The sequence below is a fragment of the Embiotoca jacksoni genome, unplaced genomic scaffold (genome assembly GCF_022577435.1).
Source record: "Embiotoca jacksoni isolate LCO1_2020_lvr unplaced genomic scaffold, fEmbJac1.0.p SCAF_32, whole genome shotgun sequence".
NCBI classification, from domain to species: Eukaryota; Metazoa; Chordata; class Actinopteri; family Embiotocidae; genus Embiotoca; species Embiotoca jacksoni.
Window position 1 is genome coordinate 3052744 of NW_027185384.1, and position 17241 is coordinate 3069984.

The following is a 17241-nucleotide window of genomic DNA, read 5'->3' on the forward strand; positions in this document are numbered from 1 at the left end:
AATAAGAAATATTTTCATTTAACTATTGGAAAGAGAGAAAATAAGTTAATTTCCCGATAATAAAACTACTCCTTCAAACAAAACACTGGTGTTTTCAATCCACATTGTAAAGAAGCAGTGTGTAGAACTCAGTGGCATTAGATTTGCAGATTGCAACCAACTGAACATCTCTCGCCTGATCTTCCCCTTTCAATCATGTAAGAGAAGGTGGCTGCAAAACTTCCGAAAAACATGAAAGTCCTCTCCACAGCCAGCTTTTGATTTGTCCCTTCCGGGTTACTGTAGAAACATGGCGGTGCAACATGGCACACTCCATTTAAGAGGACCCACTCCTTATGTTGATATTAAGGCCTCATTCTAAGCTGACAAAAAAAAAAAAAAAAAAAAATTCTTAGCTTCAGGTGATTATACGTTGACAAAAGCATATTTATGAAAATTATATTCCATTTCTGCCAATAGCTCCCACTAAATCCTACATACTGAACCTTTAATATACACATAAAGGCAGGCCTACATACTCCTTTACTGGCAGGAAAATATTTACCATCATTTTTCATTCATTATTTTTTTATGTCTATAACAAAGCGTTTTGTACGTACAGAAGAACTATGGTTAATACTAATAATGTTGATGAATGCTATTCTGTGAAATTCATGGGCATATCACATATCCCAAAAATATACAGTATTCTTTCAAATCTGAAATGAAACTTTGCCTTTCAAACTGACCATTTCCCGAACAAAAATGAATCTCATGGATATAATCCTTAATATATGAATGATAAGGATGTTGATAGACTAGACACTCATGTTCTTTTGCAGCACAGCTCACCTCACGTTTCAGTGTTAGAGCATCCGCTAAAATTAAAGTGTGGGAGTCGCTGCCCTTCTCTCATTGATGACTGGTGCTGAGTGGCCAACTTAATTATAATGCACTTGACTGCAAGCAGAACATCACAGCATCAGCTCCTTTGCAAGCCAAAAAAGATCTTTGTCCTAATGAATGTCCCCCTGTTATAGATGTTACCATCTCTGCTTCAATGTGCTGCACTTACACTTTTTTTCACGTGTTGATGCAATTCTCAATTGAATCATGAAACTACATGTTACGTGAGTGGTAACAGCCTTAAGGGTTGAGAACTGGGCTCAAGACCAGGAGATGGTTGGCTTTAATCCCCAAATAAGAAGCAAAGTTTGAGTGGGGGAGTTGAATAAATGGAATTCTGCTGCTGTCCAAAAGCCTTTGAGAAAAGTGCTTTAAGGCTCACCTGCTTGGTAGCCAGCATTAGAGGACTGTGGTTACACTGGTCTGAACATAGATGGGAATGTGTGCAGCCAAATGTGAGTAGAGCAGAGTGCTGCAGGAAAGCCAGAGTTAGCCTTTAGATGAAATATTCCCCGGATAAATGAAGGATGAAGGTTATTTATCCCATTCTAAATCAAAATCTTTAACCTGATGTCAGACAAGAGTCTCAGTGTTTCAGTTCTCTCTTGACAAGAGTATCTGAATCAGTCAGTCCATTGTGTTTTTATATTCCCGTGCCAGAAGAGAAAGACGAGGTGTGCGTTTATGTGAGTAAGTTGGTTTTTAAAGATGATTTGACACAAAGGAGGAGGTGTGAGAAGGTGTTTATATCTACTACTCTGAGCCCAGAGATTAAGGAGAGACACGTTTGCTGTAGGGCATTTTCTGTCTGTATCTGTATCATAAACAGTCTGCATGTGTCAGCTTCCCATCTAAAATAGTTACAGAGTTTTGTTAAAGCCACTTTGTGAAAGGATTTTAAACTTTCTTTATTTCTTCTGCCAATGGCTAAGAAGTATTTTTAAAGTAAGGATCTTTAATACAACAACAACAAAAGCAACCCTCATGGCTGAGGCTTCCAGTTCCTTCGTCATCCTATAAATCAAATGTCACACAATGACCCCTTTTATCTTGATGGCCACAATGGAATAAAACCTCCCATCCCTCCTTTTATTACCTGTCTAAATCGCCACTAAAATATTTAGTGTTTTGTACCTATGAAATATCCTCACTCATCAATATTTTTCAATAAAACAGTGACAATAATAAATACATTGTTTTATATTACCAATGGATTTAATGACTATGTGTAATGCGAGAGCAGTTGCTCTGTGAAGAACCCATAGAAATGTTTTACCTACTCTGCACTTCATCTGTATGAAAGGTTTTAGTGTCTTTATGCTCATTGTTTTGGTTTTACAGTTCACAATTTTGCTGTAGTTGCAGCAATTGAGTCTCGGTCTAATATTCATTGTCCTTTCAGCAATATGTTCCTCACACGAAGTTGTGGCGATATGAACATAGTATAAATAGAGCTAAAGAGCTCCAGCAAAGAGATTTTCATCATATATCATCATATGTCTAAACTCTATAGATGATATCTAGTCTCATATACTGATAGAGGAAATATTGAAATATTTACAAGTGCATCTTTTTAAAAACTATACACAGACCATGCATGTTGCTGGCATCAAATTCAAAATAAGCATTATTATTTTTTTTTTTTTTTATAAAACCAAAACATTTCTCAGTTTCAACATTTGGTATGTTGTCTTTAGTCTATCTGCATAAAATATTGGTTTATTTGATTTGTAAATCATTGCATTGTGTTTTTATTTGGCAGCATTGGAGCCGGCGACACCAACAGACTTAACAAACTGGTTAAGAAGGCCGGCTCCATCATTGGCTGCAAACTGGACAGCCTGGAAAAGGTGGTGGAGAGGAGGACGCTGAACAAACTATTATCCATATTGGATAATCCAGATCACCCTCTCCACCTGCTGCAGGGACAGCGGAGCACTTTCTCCAAAAGACTCCTTTTTCTTGGTTGTTTAAATATAAAAAACAACAACAACAACAACAACAACAAAAACTTTGCACTATTGTTTAGTTAATTTTAATTTAATTTAATTATTCTATTTTATTTTATTCTACTTTATTGTATATACTGTGCATTTGTATATTTAATATTTTTACTGTGATTTTACTGCTTTCCTGTATCTATAAATGCTGCTGTCGTGAAAAAAATTTCCCCTTGGGGATTAATAAAGTAACTACCTACCTACCTACCTACCTATTCACATTTTACACAGTGTCCTAACTTTTGGGGAATTGGGGTTGTATTGGTCATAAAATTCCCAATTACAATTCTTCAAACTGTTCAATCCAACTAGCAACAATGAACTTTTTGATTCTAGAAAGGATGAAACTGATGTCAGAGACAAAAGTAAGAAAAAATGTCTGCACTCTGCACTGATAGCTCCCAGCAAACTTACTCTAAATAAGCAACGTTTCAGTCTAACAGAGATCCACTTCAGGCATCGTCAAAAAACAAAAAACGAGACACAATTCAGCCTCACAGAATGTAATTAAAACCCATCAACTCAGCGGTGAACTACATCGTACCACTGCTTTGTTTACATGTTGGCTGCTTTCTCAGCCTTCATTTCTTGCTTCACCAGATGTTTCGGCCTGACGGTTACTTCTGCCTACAGGTGCTGTTGATGTGACTCACCGGCGTGACTCACAAGTGCTAAAACAAATCATAATAGTCAGGTTGTCATGGTCTGCACTGCTTAAGGCAGCATGGGTTAGCACCCATATCCTTTGTGACACCCTCCCCCTCCTCCTCCACCCTTCTATTGGACTCCTCTTCCTGTCACAGTCATCTCTTTTGCCTCTTCTGTTTAGGGCCTGTCCTCCTCTTCTTCACATTGAAATGTTATCTGTGAGTGTTTGTTATTTATTTCACAGTGCTCTCACTTCCTTTTTCATACATCATCATAACATATAAGACTGTTTCTCAGCCTGGATTTCTCACAATTTCCCATATTATTTAATTGTAAATAAAGAGGAGCAGTTTGCGGCTTGGATGTTGTCTGTTTTCTGACAACCTGTCAGTCAAACAAGCGCCTGCCTTCCAGCTGCACTCCGTTTACCACATTTTTTTTATTCTCCAATAAGGATGAAAGGCACTACTTTAAACATGGAAAAAAGCGAATCCACTTGACTCGTTTTTTTTTTTTTTTTTTTTTTAATGCACGGAAATAATTTTCAGAGGTGAAACCATTTCCTAATCCGTGCTGTGCTGGTGGCTTCACCTACTGAATATACATTTTTTTAAGGGAGAAGTCAAGACTCCACTATCCACAGCCTGCTGCTTCAACTCAAATCAGAGACTTCTAAGTATGTGTGGATGGGGAAGAGAGAGCAGAATGAGTCAGGATGTGAGTACTGAACAACGGCCTGTGCTAACTAGACGAGGTCGGTGCCAGAATGTGTGGTTTTGTGTGGGCCTCTGCCTGCCTGTCCTTCCTCTCCGTCTGACGGGGACTCAGTGCTGGCACACTTGATGTCTCGGCTTGTTTTTCTTCCCCTTCTTAACGCTAAAAGCTCAGCGGCTAAAATGTGGCCCTGTGCTAAGCATTGAAAACCCAATAAATTAGAGAAGGGATAATTGGGAATTGTTCTGTGTAAAAAAAAAAAAAAAAAAAAAAAAAAAAGGAAAATAAAAGGCCATTTGCAGCGCCAGAGGACAGTTCATTTCAATCACAGCAATTGGGTAAACCACTCACAGACGAAACATTATCCTGGACCTGGTAAATATGCCAAACAAGACAGAAGCCTTATCAGGTGTAATTCTCAGGCAAAGAGTGAATATAACGTGTAGTATATTCCTAATTCAGGTGCCAGCATTTACACTGCCAAATTAACTAAAATATATTTCCAACCGACAGACCGAAGCCTTGCACACACACACACACACACACACACACACACACACAATATCACCTGAATGTCTAAAAATACTCCCTTTTTCAAGCCTTCCAACGTGGCCATGTGCGAGACTCTGTGGGTTGCCTGATGCAGCAGAAATACTCAGTTAAAAGAGGAAACACAAAAGAGCTACAAAATAGAATCACGAGCTGCCCTGCAGTCGCTTGTGTTCTCCCCCGCTCTCCCGTTTTGTGGCTCTCTTTTGTGGCACTATTTTTGTTCTCTCGAGCCTCCTGGCCAAGTGACGGGAGAGCCGTGAGGCAACTGGGCGAACAGGCCAGCCAGCGTTACACGCAAACAGGAATCAAGGTACAATAAACAACATTTTCTTATTATGACTGGGGTGCACGCACATGCAAGATGCAATGCACCAGGCTGAGTTTTAGAGTGGGCCTTCACTGTATGTGTGAGTGACAGTTCAATGATACCAAAGGCTGTACCAGAGTGTATTCTGCGTGTCAATGTGTGAGGGTATGACCATGGAGCCGGGCCTTTATCTGCCAGCGCAGACTCGGGAGGGTTCAGACCGTGGGAGGAGGTGTGGGCACTGCCACAGAATAATAATGAGTTTGGAGGACACAGGAAACACCACGCAGTGAGTGTATGTTAACGTCCGAGGCCTGGGGGATGTGAAAAACAAGAAAGGCCAAGAAAAGCGTGCATGCACAAACACACACATGCAGTCACCTTTTTGACCACAACTTTACAGGCCTGAACCTAAGCATAATTCCAACATTACCAATAAACCTAGCAAGCCTCAATGGCACATGATTACATTTTAGTTTCAAGAACGTTTATAATACTTTACCTACCTGCACTATCTAAGCAATTAGAAACTACTAGCCTAGCTCAGTCGCATAAAAAGCAATGTGTGGTATAAATAATCCCAAGAATGTCAAAACTATTCCTTGAAAGAAAACAGCTTTTTGCGCACATTATCTTTTCAATTTGAGGGGAGTGTGGTTTGCACTTTCTTTTTTCCAGCCTTTGAGGCTGAAACAAATCCTGAAATGAAAGTGATGTTCGTCTCCTAACCTGAGAGTCTGATTGTCAGCAGATGACGATGACCTACTTCCCAAATTTTGGGACTATTTCTTTCCAAGAAAATACAAAAATATTTGTTAATCCATTTTTCAGGATCCTGGAATTGTTAAAATTACACTTTTGTATTTTAAGTCTTTACAGCAGTCAAAGTCACAATAATTAAGGCAAGCTGTAACAAAGCTTGGTTGCTATAGGATCCTCCATTACCCACAGCTTTACAGTCTTTAATAATTAATGTCAGGGTGATCAGTTGATATATTATGATGAACCTTGTCAGTTAGATTTAAGAGGAGGAAATAAAGAATCACGTTGCTGAGTAGAATTATTCATTCAGTTCACTTGTATGTGGTTGGCTCACTTTTTTTTACTGAAGCTAAGCGGTCCAATCACAGCTCAAGTCCTTTCCAGTAGGTGAACTGTTGCAGTTTGATGCTAGTCTAAGCTGTTACATTCAGTTCAATATAAAACCAGCCAATACAAGCACTGTTCATAAGATAAGTATTGTTAATTGTTGAGTTATCAGATTATGACGATGATACCTTTGCCTTTTAACAAGAAATGAACTTACAGTAAATTAAAACTGAACTGAAAACAGTACTCTCAGTCACAAACGTGGGTAGCTCAACTGATAAAAGCTTCTGATTGGTCGATGACAGTGTTGATGCAGTGCAGTCGGTTCACTTAGAATATTTCTTTATAGAGATTAAGATATAGAGATTTGTGTATGTATGTTCTGAATACCTTTACTGTATACCTGCAGCAAAGTTAACTTCCAATCAAACGACCACCTTAAACACCAATGTACTCATATTTTCAAATTCAAAAGTTTTGAAAAGGTCAAATTTGGTTGCTTTTTCTTACATTTCGTGACACAGTATGCAACTTGCAGCTCCTCTCAGCTCAGATTCTTTGATTTCTGCTTGTTAGCAAAAGTGGTGCCTCTCCCATTTTACGTAATACTTCTCCAACGAGCACACTCATTACTGATAAGGGCAACATGACATGGAGCCTGAGCTGCAGTAACATCGCTGAGCAGCACTAGACACACATTTTTACCGACTTTCCCCACATCAAAGGGAGCAACAGTGGGAAAAGCAGAGGGATAGCACCACAGAGGGAGAGTCTGACACAGTGAAAATACAGTGTTTAAAGGCAGGATAAGCACCAAAAAAAAACACAGACATTAAGTAAGCCCCCCTCTGTCTTATTGGAAAAGATTGAAGGATACCACAGAAGATGACATAAAACAGCAGAAAAGGGAAGAGGAGATACAAAGACAGAGGGAAAAAAGCAAAAAAGCAAGTGAAAACACATTAAGGTGAGTGCTTTTCCTTCTGGGGTGCCTATTTTCACAACTCATTGATGGGGATTAAGCAGAAACACCTGAGTCTAGGATCAAGCCACAATAGAAATGACAGTCTTCCTGTTGCCCTTTAAATCCTTTTAGGAAACAGAGATTATGCCTACACACGTGTTGACACATTACAGAACGCATGCACTCTCGGCCCACATTTCAATACATCCACACAGAATTTCAGCTAAACAGCCCCCCCCCCCTCAAAAAAAAAGAAAAAGAAATTCTCTTGTGTAAACGCATATATCTTGATGATCATTTAAACAAGCAACACACCTCCAGTCTGGGAGATCACACCAGCCCATCCAGATTAATGCCATACTCAGCCCCCCACCACACACACACACTCACAGTCACACACTGTGACCCACTCACATGCGTCAGCAAACGAACCCTTGCTGACAGCCGACATTATGACAGCGAATCACAGAAGCGAGGCCCGCTATGTAGAGGGTGGATGACTCAACCAAGGTGGCGTGTGTGTGTTTCTTATAAAGAATATTCCACCATCTATTGCTGTTTTTAGATTTAACTTGTTATCAAGTTAAATCAAATCATCCTATGTTTTGCTTGATTATTAATTGCATTTAGTCCTGCAAGAGAGAAAAATTGTGATTCTTCCTTCTTGGACCAATTTTTAGCTTTTTCATTCTTATAAACAAAACCGAGTTGACAATTCTAGCTTCAAGACAAGAAGGTGTTTGAGCAGACTAATCTATATCCCATTAGAGCATCAGTGGCTTGGATGCCCATCTCTCCTTCATAATTACATGTTCCCCCGTGTTTGGCCTCAATTAAGTGATTTGGCTCCTCAGTATCCCAGCAAGCACGTGCCATCAGAAAAGCAGAGCTTCAGAGCAGGACAAGACGTCAAAAACTTTCATGGCGCTATCAACAGTGTAAACACGGGGGCCATCTTGTTAAGGAATGCTGAAGAGGGAAATGGGGACATTTATCGTTCTATGACATAGCAACAAATAAATACTCTTCAATCTGAAGCGTCACACGTACGAGCATGGGAAATCAAATTATAAACTATAACACAGTACTTTCAGGCTCGTCACAAGGTTAATAAAAGTAGGAAATACACTTATTTGCTATCTTTCAGACAAGACGATTGATACCACACTAATGTCCACATACTAATTATAACGCTACAGCCAGAAGCAGCCTAATAGCTCAGCATAGAAGCTATACACAGGGGGAAGCAGAGAGCCCAGTGCTGTCCAAAGGTAACAAAAAGCAGCCCCTCTAAACAGATCTGTAGTCCTCAGAAAGATTTGCACCTTGAACCTTCGGGGACTCTGTAAAAGCTCGCTAAACAACATGTTACATCTTTATTTAATCTGCACAGAAACTTAAGCGTAAGAACAACAATTTTCTGTCTTAAGGTTGGTTAATATGTGCCACTCTCCAGGATGTTGTCTTTTTCTGCTAAGAAATAGCTGTCTCAGCTGCTGGCTGTAGCATTTTGTTTAACAGACAGATATGAGAGTATAGCATCAATCTTTTCATCTAACTCTCCGACCGAGAGTTCACAGACTGCACTCTACTGACCTACGCGTAATGTATAAATTGTCATATTTTTGTTGGTGTCCCCTTCGTATCTGAAGGTAAAGCAAAGTGTAAGTAGAAATCAGTTTTCCTACAAAATAAAAGTGTATTTCCGTTTCAAACTCAGCAGTTCCTGTGTGGATATGGTGAAGTTCAGAGGTTCATTTCCAGCTCAGCTTCCCTCGCTGTTACAGAAGGCTCCTCAGAGAGCCAGAAATACTCCGCAGATTACTAAAGAGTCTCTTAAACCAGCAGCTAACAAAGTAGTTAACACGTGAAGCCAGGATAGAGCAGTGGGTTGACAAACATATGATTGTGCCCTGTATCGCATGACCATGTCAAGAGGATGTGATCAAACCTCCCGAGGGACCGATTGCCTTTAGTTAATTTAACCAGGTGTAGCCTATCATTTTTAAATGTACTTGTAATGTAACTGTAGGCAGAAAGTAACTAGGATACTTCACATGGAATAATAACTGGGTGTAGCATATGTGATTACGTTTGGCCTGCATGCTGAGAAACCGCTCAACCGAAGGCACTATTTGGCCTCTATTCCCATAATACACTGATCCTACACCATCTGCTCTGTAAAACTCAACACAGTCTTGTGATGGTGCTTCCACATGAGACAATCCACCGTGGAAGAAACACCAGCCAACCACTCGCCGCACCTCGGGAGATAAGCAGGCCAAAAGTGTTTGGTTTCCTCAATGAAAGGACACGCTCTCGTCTACACAAACGCAGGCGAACAAACATCTGCATGTGTATTTATAGATTTTCATACGAGCATTTATCCAATTTCAAATTAAAAGAATAAAAGGAATAAAATTGTGCATTCTGTAACACACGGCCAGATAGGCAAACACGTGAGCACACATGGTCTCACACACATACACACACAGTCTTGTTTCACTATCTTTGCAGGGACATTTGTTGACATAATGCATTCCCTATACCACCACAACTAAAGCCATAACCTGAACCCTTACCCTAACTCAAACCCTCAAAACCCGGGCTCTACCCGTGGCGACCTCAATTTTTGTCCCTACAGTCTCACGAGTCCCTACGGGTTTGTGTGCATTCAAATTAAAGTCCCCCTCCGGGATATAAAAACGAGCCCACACACACACACACACATACTGTACACACACTATTCAGTTTCAGAGTCAAGTGTCAATTGTTTGAAGTGCTCTTTGATGATGAAACCTCCATTTAAACAACCTAATTTGTCTTCACTGTTCAGACCACCCTCTCAACTACAGAAAGATTGATAGTAATGAGATATTTTTTTAAATGCAGCATAATTGACCAGATTCATTCAGTCAGGGGTCAGACATGTGCATATGTTGTTACGCTGTTTATTTGGGGTAATCTAATGTATTTAGTGCAACTAATAGCATCCTTTTGGAGTACTTTGCTGGATGCTGGTGGGGAAAACGCATGGCTGAAAACTCCTGATTGTATCTCTACAGTGACCTATTTCAATGAAACATCTAGAGGATGTTTTCATTCTATTTATATACAACAGAGTTCATACACTTCTAGTAGGCACAGTGTTGAAAGCCCAGGAAGCTCTGGGGCTTATGAAAACTGCCACAATCAGAAGGTTTCCTACCTCGCCTAAGTGAGGAGTCGGATTGAATCCACACAGATTGCACACTGTTTTCTTGCACTCAGTGCAAAGGCTGTAGTTGGACGCGTCTGCCGATCCAATGTTCAGCTCCACGTTACACAGAGGGCAGCTTTTCTTGGTTGCTGCGGGTGGAGGGGGAGCCGAGTCGGCTGCCGGGTCTTTCCCGTCCTTCTCCACAGAAAGGGTTCTGGGCGGTTTCTTGGACTTAGCCGGTGGGGTGTCAGGAGCCGAGTCTGAATCCGGGGGAGACCCAGGAGCAGAGAAGGGAGAGTCAGGTGGGGAACCGGGGCCGGAATCCGGAGGAGAACCTGGTCCAGAGTCAGCGGGGGAGTCTGGCGGAGAATTGGCTGCTTTCTCGTCCTCCCCGGTGACGAGAGTGGTGGCTGAGCTCAAGAGGGACGACCCAAAACTGAACATTTGAGATGCAGCAGCAGGAGGTTTAGCTGACTCTGTCAATCCTCCAAAACCTCCAAACAACTTCCCAGTTACCGACTCCTCGTGTTTCGGCGCACCCTGAGCTTGAGGCTTCGATGATTCCATCAACCCACCAAACCCGCCAAACAGTTTCCCCGTAACAGACTCAGCAGCTTGTGAAGCAGCTGCGGGAGGCTTAGCTGCATCTGTGAGGCCTCCTAAACTGATACTTCCTAACCCGCCAAAGAAGCTGGACTCCTGTTTGGCCTTAGCTGGAGACTGCTGGGGACTGGCCTTCTGCTGAATGGGGCGACCTGTCTTGGGGTCAATTTTGGGCGATCCTGCGGCTGAGGAGGACGGGGAAAGCGGCCCTGGAGAGGTAGGACCTGGGGATTTCTGCCTCGGTGTGGTCGGCGGCGTTAACCCCTGGTCGCTGGTGCTCTGCTGCTTTATCAGCAGCTTGCCAGGCTTGCCCGGTGACTGTCTCTGGGGTGAGGGCGGCGCCGAGCCTTGCTTGGGCTTCGTCATGCCAGGGGGATCCATTCCTCCCATCGCACGCTGCATCTGACAGTTCAGACATAGCCACTCTTTACCCTGAGTGTGAAACAAAAGATAGGTTAGATTAGACTTCAACACATTCCCATGGCATTTGTAATTACTTTATATACACCGGCAAGCAAAGCAACTTTAAAACCTTAAAATAAGCATTTTCCTTTTTTAAATGTAAAATAAAGACAAAATTGGAGACACTTCCATGGATTAGCCTTTCAAATTGTGTTGAATCCCATTTTCCTCGACCAAATTGCTTCTTGGTTCTTACAGCAAAATAATCAAAATCTGGCAACAGCCGCATATCAGTAAGAAAGGGAAATACTATTCATGTATCTATGCAAATGTATCTATATATCTCTATATTATAGGCTCTGTACTGTACATATTGATGATAAACAGTCTTCTGTCATTGTCTTCACTCTGAACATACAGTACATATCAACACCTGTTCCCAAAAAAGCCTGGCGACCCCACAGAGCTCTTTGTTCAGTGTTTGGATGTCTCCTTGGTTCCACTGTGTGCAAAGTACAGTGATGTAAAGGGCCAATGTTGACAGTTTGATCGCTATCTAGAACAAAGCAATGTGTGTAACGGTACTTAATGTATCAATGGCAACACTCCAATCGCCCAAAGCGTGTGTTTGTGTATGTATATCTATTTTTTTTTTTTTTTAAAACAAAGGAACATCTGCTTCCAGAATTGATGCCCCAAAAAAACCTGAAACACAACCTCAATCTGCACAGCAGCAAATCGTAAGAAGAAGCTCAAGCAGACGGACCGAGTCACTCTGCTGTGCTATAATCACGGCCCACCAGCGTTTACGGTCCATGTGTGACTGAGTGTCCTCATTGGCTGGCACAGGATCTTCCTGTGGCCATGACATGAGTCACCTTGATCAACATTCCCTGGGTCCATATGGTCCCTCTGTTCCTTAAATCATGTGTGCCTCTCTTATGAGACGCACTCCCTCTGCCAGACTCAAGATTATATCAATATGCTGTTGACAGGCAAGAGCTGGATTCAGCGAGACTGTAAAAATATGGACCTTAACCATGATCTTATTTTGATGCTAAAATCGTATTGTTTTATCTAACATGTGAATCATGCCAAGCTTATTTCTATTATTTCCAGTTCATTTTGACCTGTCATTTTGTGATGTCTTGAGTCACGAGTCTTCCTATTGGCATAATAATTTTAAAACAAAAACATTTTAAGTGTGAATAATAGACTATGTAAGCTTTTTGGATCACATTTTTACACTGCTATGTGGAACACAATGACTGGAACATTTAGTATTTCACACAGAAAAAAATTATGTGTGACCTTTCATCTAGTGAACCATCAATAACATGGCCTGTTTTGTGTATTATCAGATAAATGCCACTATACTGGCAGTGGACTGGAATTTTGTTTGAACATTAGATGCTGACATGAAATTAACTGGCAATGGAATCTCATTTAAGTCATGATTGACCCTTTTATGATTTTTTTTCAAAAATGGAAAAAAGAAAAAAAAAGAACAACAAAATCAACAAGGAAGTAATTAGTGTCTTACCGCTGAGTCTGGGGGGCTGAAACCACAGAGGCTGCAGACTTGGTTCTTACACTCAGTGCAGTTATTGTAATTTGGCGGGTCCTTAGATCCAATGTTTATCTGGGTGGTCTTACACAGTGGACACAGTCCACCTGCAGGCTTTCCACCTCCCTGCTGACCAGGAGGCCCAGCACCCTTTGCTGGCTCCCCAGGACGTGGTCCTGGTCCCTGTGGCCCTGGACCTTGTGGCCCTTGTGGCCCTTGCTGTTTGGGTCCAGGTTTCCCAGGTCCTTGTTGTGGTGGGCCGCCCTGTTTGGCGCTTTGACCTGGTGGTCCTTGACCTGGTCTGGGTCCCTGTTGACCTGGGGGACCTTGACCTGGTGGTCCTTGACCTGGTCTGGGTCCCTGTTGACCTGGGGGTCCTTGACCTTGCCTGGGGCCCTGCCCAGGGGGTCCTTGACCAGGAGGACCTTGGCCTGATTTAGGACCCTGACCTGGTGGTTCCTGACCTTGCCTGGGTCCCTGACCAGGGGGTCCTTGCCCTGGCTTTGGCCCTTGTCCAGGTGGGCCCTGACCCTGTTTCTGGGGTCCTCCCTGTTGTGGTCCCTTTGGACCTGGCCCTTGTTGAGGGCCTTTCCCTTGCGGTCTCCCACCCTGCCTGGACTCAGGTGCTGCAGATCCGTCTCCCTCCTCCTCATCCCCAAACAGTCCAAACTTGGGCATGTTGACAGAATCACCCATGGACGATATGGAGGACGAGACAGAGGAAGTCATAGACGATACGGCATTGAGGGGGTTGGCCCCGCTGAGGAAGCTGGAGCCAAACATGCCGGATGACTTGGTCTCAGGGTCTTTTGGCTCCTGCCGGAATCTGGATTCAAAGAGGCTGAGCGATGAGGGGCTGCGGCCCGGGGTGGGCTTGCCAGGTGGACCCTGGTTAAAGGCGTCAACAGTTCGGCTTTTACTGAGACCTGTTGGGCCCCTGGAGGCCCCTACCTGCTGTGAGCGCTGCTGGGCATCAGATTCTGAAGGTCTGAAAGAGAGAAAAAGGAAACAGAGTGGTTAAATTGGCAACGTGAGAAAATCGAATTAGCCACGTCCACAGTAACTCCCAGTTGCAGTTCCAAATAATAACAAACCTAACTATGAACAAGACTTTAATATTTGGACAGTCCTGAAATTTCAGTTGCACCAATATAATCTATTAATCAATGTAAACAGTTTAAAGTCTATGGCAGTTGAAAATTAGCCTTTGACGAACAGTGACACATTAATAGTGATTCTGCTTAATGTCCATTGTTTCTGAAAAGACAAAGTAATTTGTCATCACTGTTTCTGGGAGTCTTTTGCATCCACTAAGACACTCTATTTTGACACTATTTTTCTTGGTATTTTCTGAAAAATACATCCTGATATAAATAAATCCCAAGAACAAATTATTGTATTTACTATATGTGTCTTTTATGATTACCAGCAGGGGCCGTTACAAAAACAACCATATAGGCTGCACACTAAAAGTGAGAATTGTTTCAAACTATTGCTGATATGGACAGTTATCATCCTGTGTTGTTTACCGTCTGCCCACTATGCTATTAATGCTTTCAATTCATTTGCCCTTTTAAAAATCTGGAGACGACAATATTTATAATATTTACAAATACCACAGCCTCAGTGCAGCATAATTGTGCTAAAAATATAAGCTTAGTCAATAGCAGTGGCTCTTAATCCTTTTCAACACATCAGTGAGCACAAAATGTGTAGTAGCAGCCCTGGGGTAAAGCTGACAGAAAAGCGTATACCACTGAATGACATGGAGTGTAGATTGTTGAGATGGAGAGAGAAATGCGCTGCTCCATGGGGGTAAGCTAAGACGTCTTTGTTAGCTCGGGCCGAGAGGCGACATACACAACGTACACAGAGTGCTAAGCACAAGCATGAAAGCCAACGGGATCTTTAGAGAAATGCATCGATGTACTCATGGACTTGGTTGGATATGGTTTGTTATTGTACGATGCTGTGTGTTCGCAACATATAGACGTGTTGGTTTCAGAAGCTGCCACTTCAAAGTCCCTGATGCCTTTGCCGTCATTAAATAACACTCTCGAGCAATCAGGTTGAATGCTGTGATAAATACAGCATCTCATTGTTTTGTACGGTGAGCACTGGGTAACACATGTCTGTGCAGGGCAAGGCTGGAGCATGGCAAACGTTACGAGTAGCTGTGTTGCAACGCCTGCTGTAAGCCAGTTCACTGCAGCCTGTATTTCAGCACCACGGACAGCGATCAGCCTCGTTCTAAACACTGCTGCCTCGACAACACAAGATTTCCGATTTTGAGACGAAAACAGCCCGAATTCAGCAGGAAAGACGCCTATGAGTGGTGACATTAACGCCTCTGTTCTATTTATAGTCATATTAATATTGATGCACCCCTCCCCCCCCCATCTCTAGCTCAGATATAAATAACAAATCTACCCCCCCCCTCTCCCCCAAGTTGGAGCCAATTAGCACCAACGCAAATCATGACATGTCATCCGATACCTATGGAGGACTCGTTTACGACTATGTAAATAGCATAGAAAAATCTGATTCACGATGGGATGTTTTTTTTTTTTTTTTTTTTTTCCACTGGTAGCTTTCAACCTCCCCTCTCCCAAACACAGTGGTCCACATTTACCCCATCTACACACACAGATGCAATTCAGGACTAAACACTTTAACAGGCGGTATTAGACTGCGGATGCACAGCTGACAAAGGTGGCAGATTTGTTTAGCAGGGTGTTAAGGCGTCGCTCAAACGAAGGAGGGGAGGAAGAAGAAGAAGAAGAAGAAAAAAAACAACACTGGGCACGACAGATTTTCTTACCCAGCAGGCATTTCGAGAATTTCGCACAAATAGCCTACTGGAGGTGTGTCTCTCTGATCTCACACAGAAAGCCACAACGCGGACACCGACACAAAACCACAGATCCATATTTTTTTTTTTCCTTCCTCCAACATTTAATGCAGAATCGTTCGTTTGTAGAGTAGAAATGAAACTCGGTGCATTCACGTAAGAATAGCAGAAAGCCTACACAGCGTTCAAAGCTGCAGCTGAAAGCGACCAACCAAAGATTAGAGCTACTGAGTATCTGGCGTGAAAGATCGTTGTCAGTCATGCAGATCATCAGACGTTGGTGATTATCCATTACAGGCAGCAGCTCTTAAGAATGAAATCGTTTCTTGGTGGCTGAATTAATAAATGGGCGTGAACGTGCCCCCCCTCTTTCCCCTGCCTCCTTATTCCAAATGCTCACAACCACAACACATCCACTCGTCCCTCTCTCGTGTGTAATTGCCTTGTTAGTGTGGATAATTTTTTTAAGTGCATCAGAAATGCAGTTTAAAAGCCCTGCCTTCGTGCAGCTGCTGCGCCTCCTGGCTGCCTGCCTTGCGCCCTTGAGATCGCCGCGGCGAGCTGCCTCCTCTGCTCCTCGCTGAGTTCACTCAGGTTGACCGGAGTCCCATCGGGGACCCGGACGAAGCCGCCCTTCCCGTCAGGTGCCAGCCCCTCCGGTAGCCCAGACGGCGGCCCTTCGCCTCCTTCCAGGCTCGCTTCGTTCCCCATGATCGACCCCTCCCGTCCTCCCTGTGTTTCGGATCAATCCGCGATCCGAGCTCTCTTCGCGTTTTGTTTTGTTGGTTTTTTTTTTTTTTTTTTTTTTTATCTCCAAAGAGCTCCGCGAAGACGGTGATCGTCGGTGTCTCGAAACATCTCAGATGATTTGTCTTCAGTGGTCACTTTCCTTCCCCGTCCTGCCTTTCCATTTCCCTCGTTTCTCGATGTTTTTCCGTGTCTCGCATCTCTGCAGCTGTACACCACAGTTACCACAGTTTTCCGTGAGGGGGGTCTCCGTCTTACTACTGCTCACAGCCACAAAAGGTGGCTTCCGGTACATTTTTACAAAATAAAATTCCAATTAACGGGTATTTGAGTAAATATTTACTTTTGTTCATTTCAAGTCATCTTAAACTCCACAATAGAAAGATTTAAAAACGTAAAAATTCAACAACAACAACAAAAAAAGAGTTATTAAGGCAACGACCAAGCCAAGCAAATTGTATATCTGTCACGTGAATGGAAAACAAATCTGCTAAACTACATTTATAAATCTGGATACTCTTTCTGGTGCTGCTCCGCCACCCCCAAACGTTCATTCGTATCTTCAAAATGACAGCTTTTATGCTTTTATCTTGAAGAGAACGATACATAACTTCCGCTCTCTTCTGCGTAACACCGGGAACGTTAACGCAGATTCTCCAGCAGCCTCTGCGCTCTCCTGCCCACCGCGCATGTTCCGCCTCTGACAGGTGATC

General features: G+C 42.7%; 1 protein-coding gene across 7 annotated transcripts in view; it reads right to left on the minus strand.

Annotated features, from left to right (window-relative positions):
- pcloa (piccolo presynaptic cytomatrix protein a) overlaps positions 1 to 16921 on the minus strand; it is a 56861-nt gene extending 39940 nt beyond the window's left edge. For 3 of the 7 annotated variants that reach the window (XM_069164713.1, XM_069164715.1, XM_069164712.1), the window contains exons 1-3: positions 16281 to 16918; positions 12907 to 13918; positions 10368 to 11393 (exon numbers count right to left, since the gene is read on the minus strand). In XM_069164713.1, coding sequence (XP_069020814.1) covers positions 10368 to 11393; positions 12907 to 13918; positions 16281 to 16492 — 2250 coding nt within the window. In that variant the 5' untranslated portion in view covers positions 16493 to 16918. Of the gene's footprint in view, positions 1 to 10367; positions 11394 to 12906; positions 13919 to 16280 lie in introns of all 7 variants that reach the window. The other 4 variants (XM_069164718.1, XM_069164717.1, XM_069164714.1 and 1 more) reach the window with 3 other exon arrangements.
- Between the last annotated feature and the right edge of the window lie 320 nt (positions 16922 to 17241).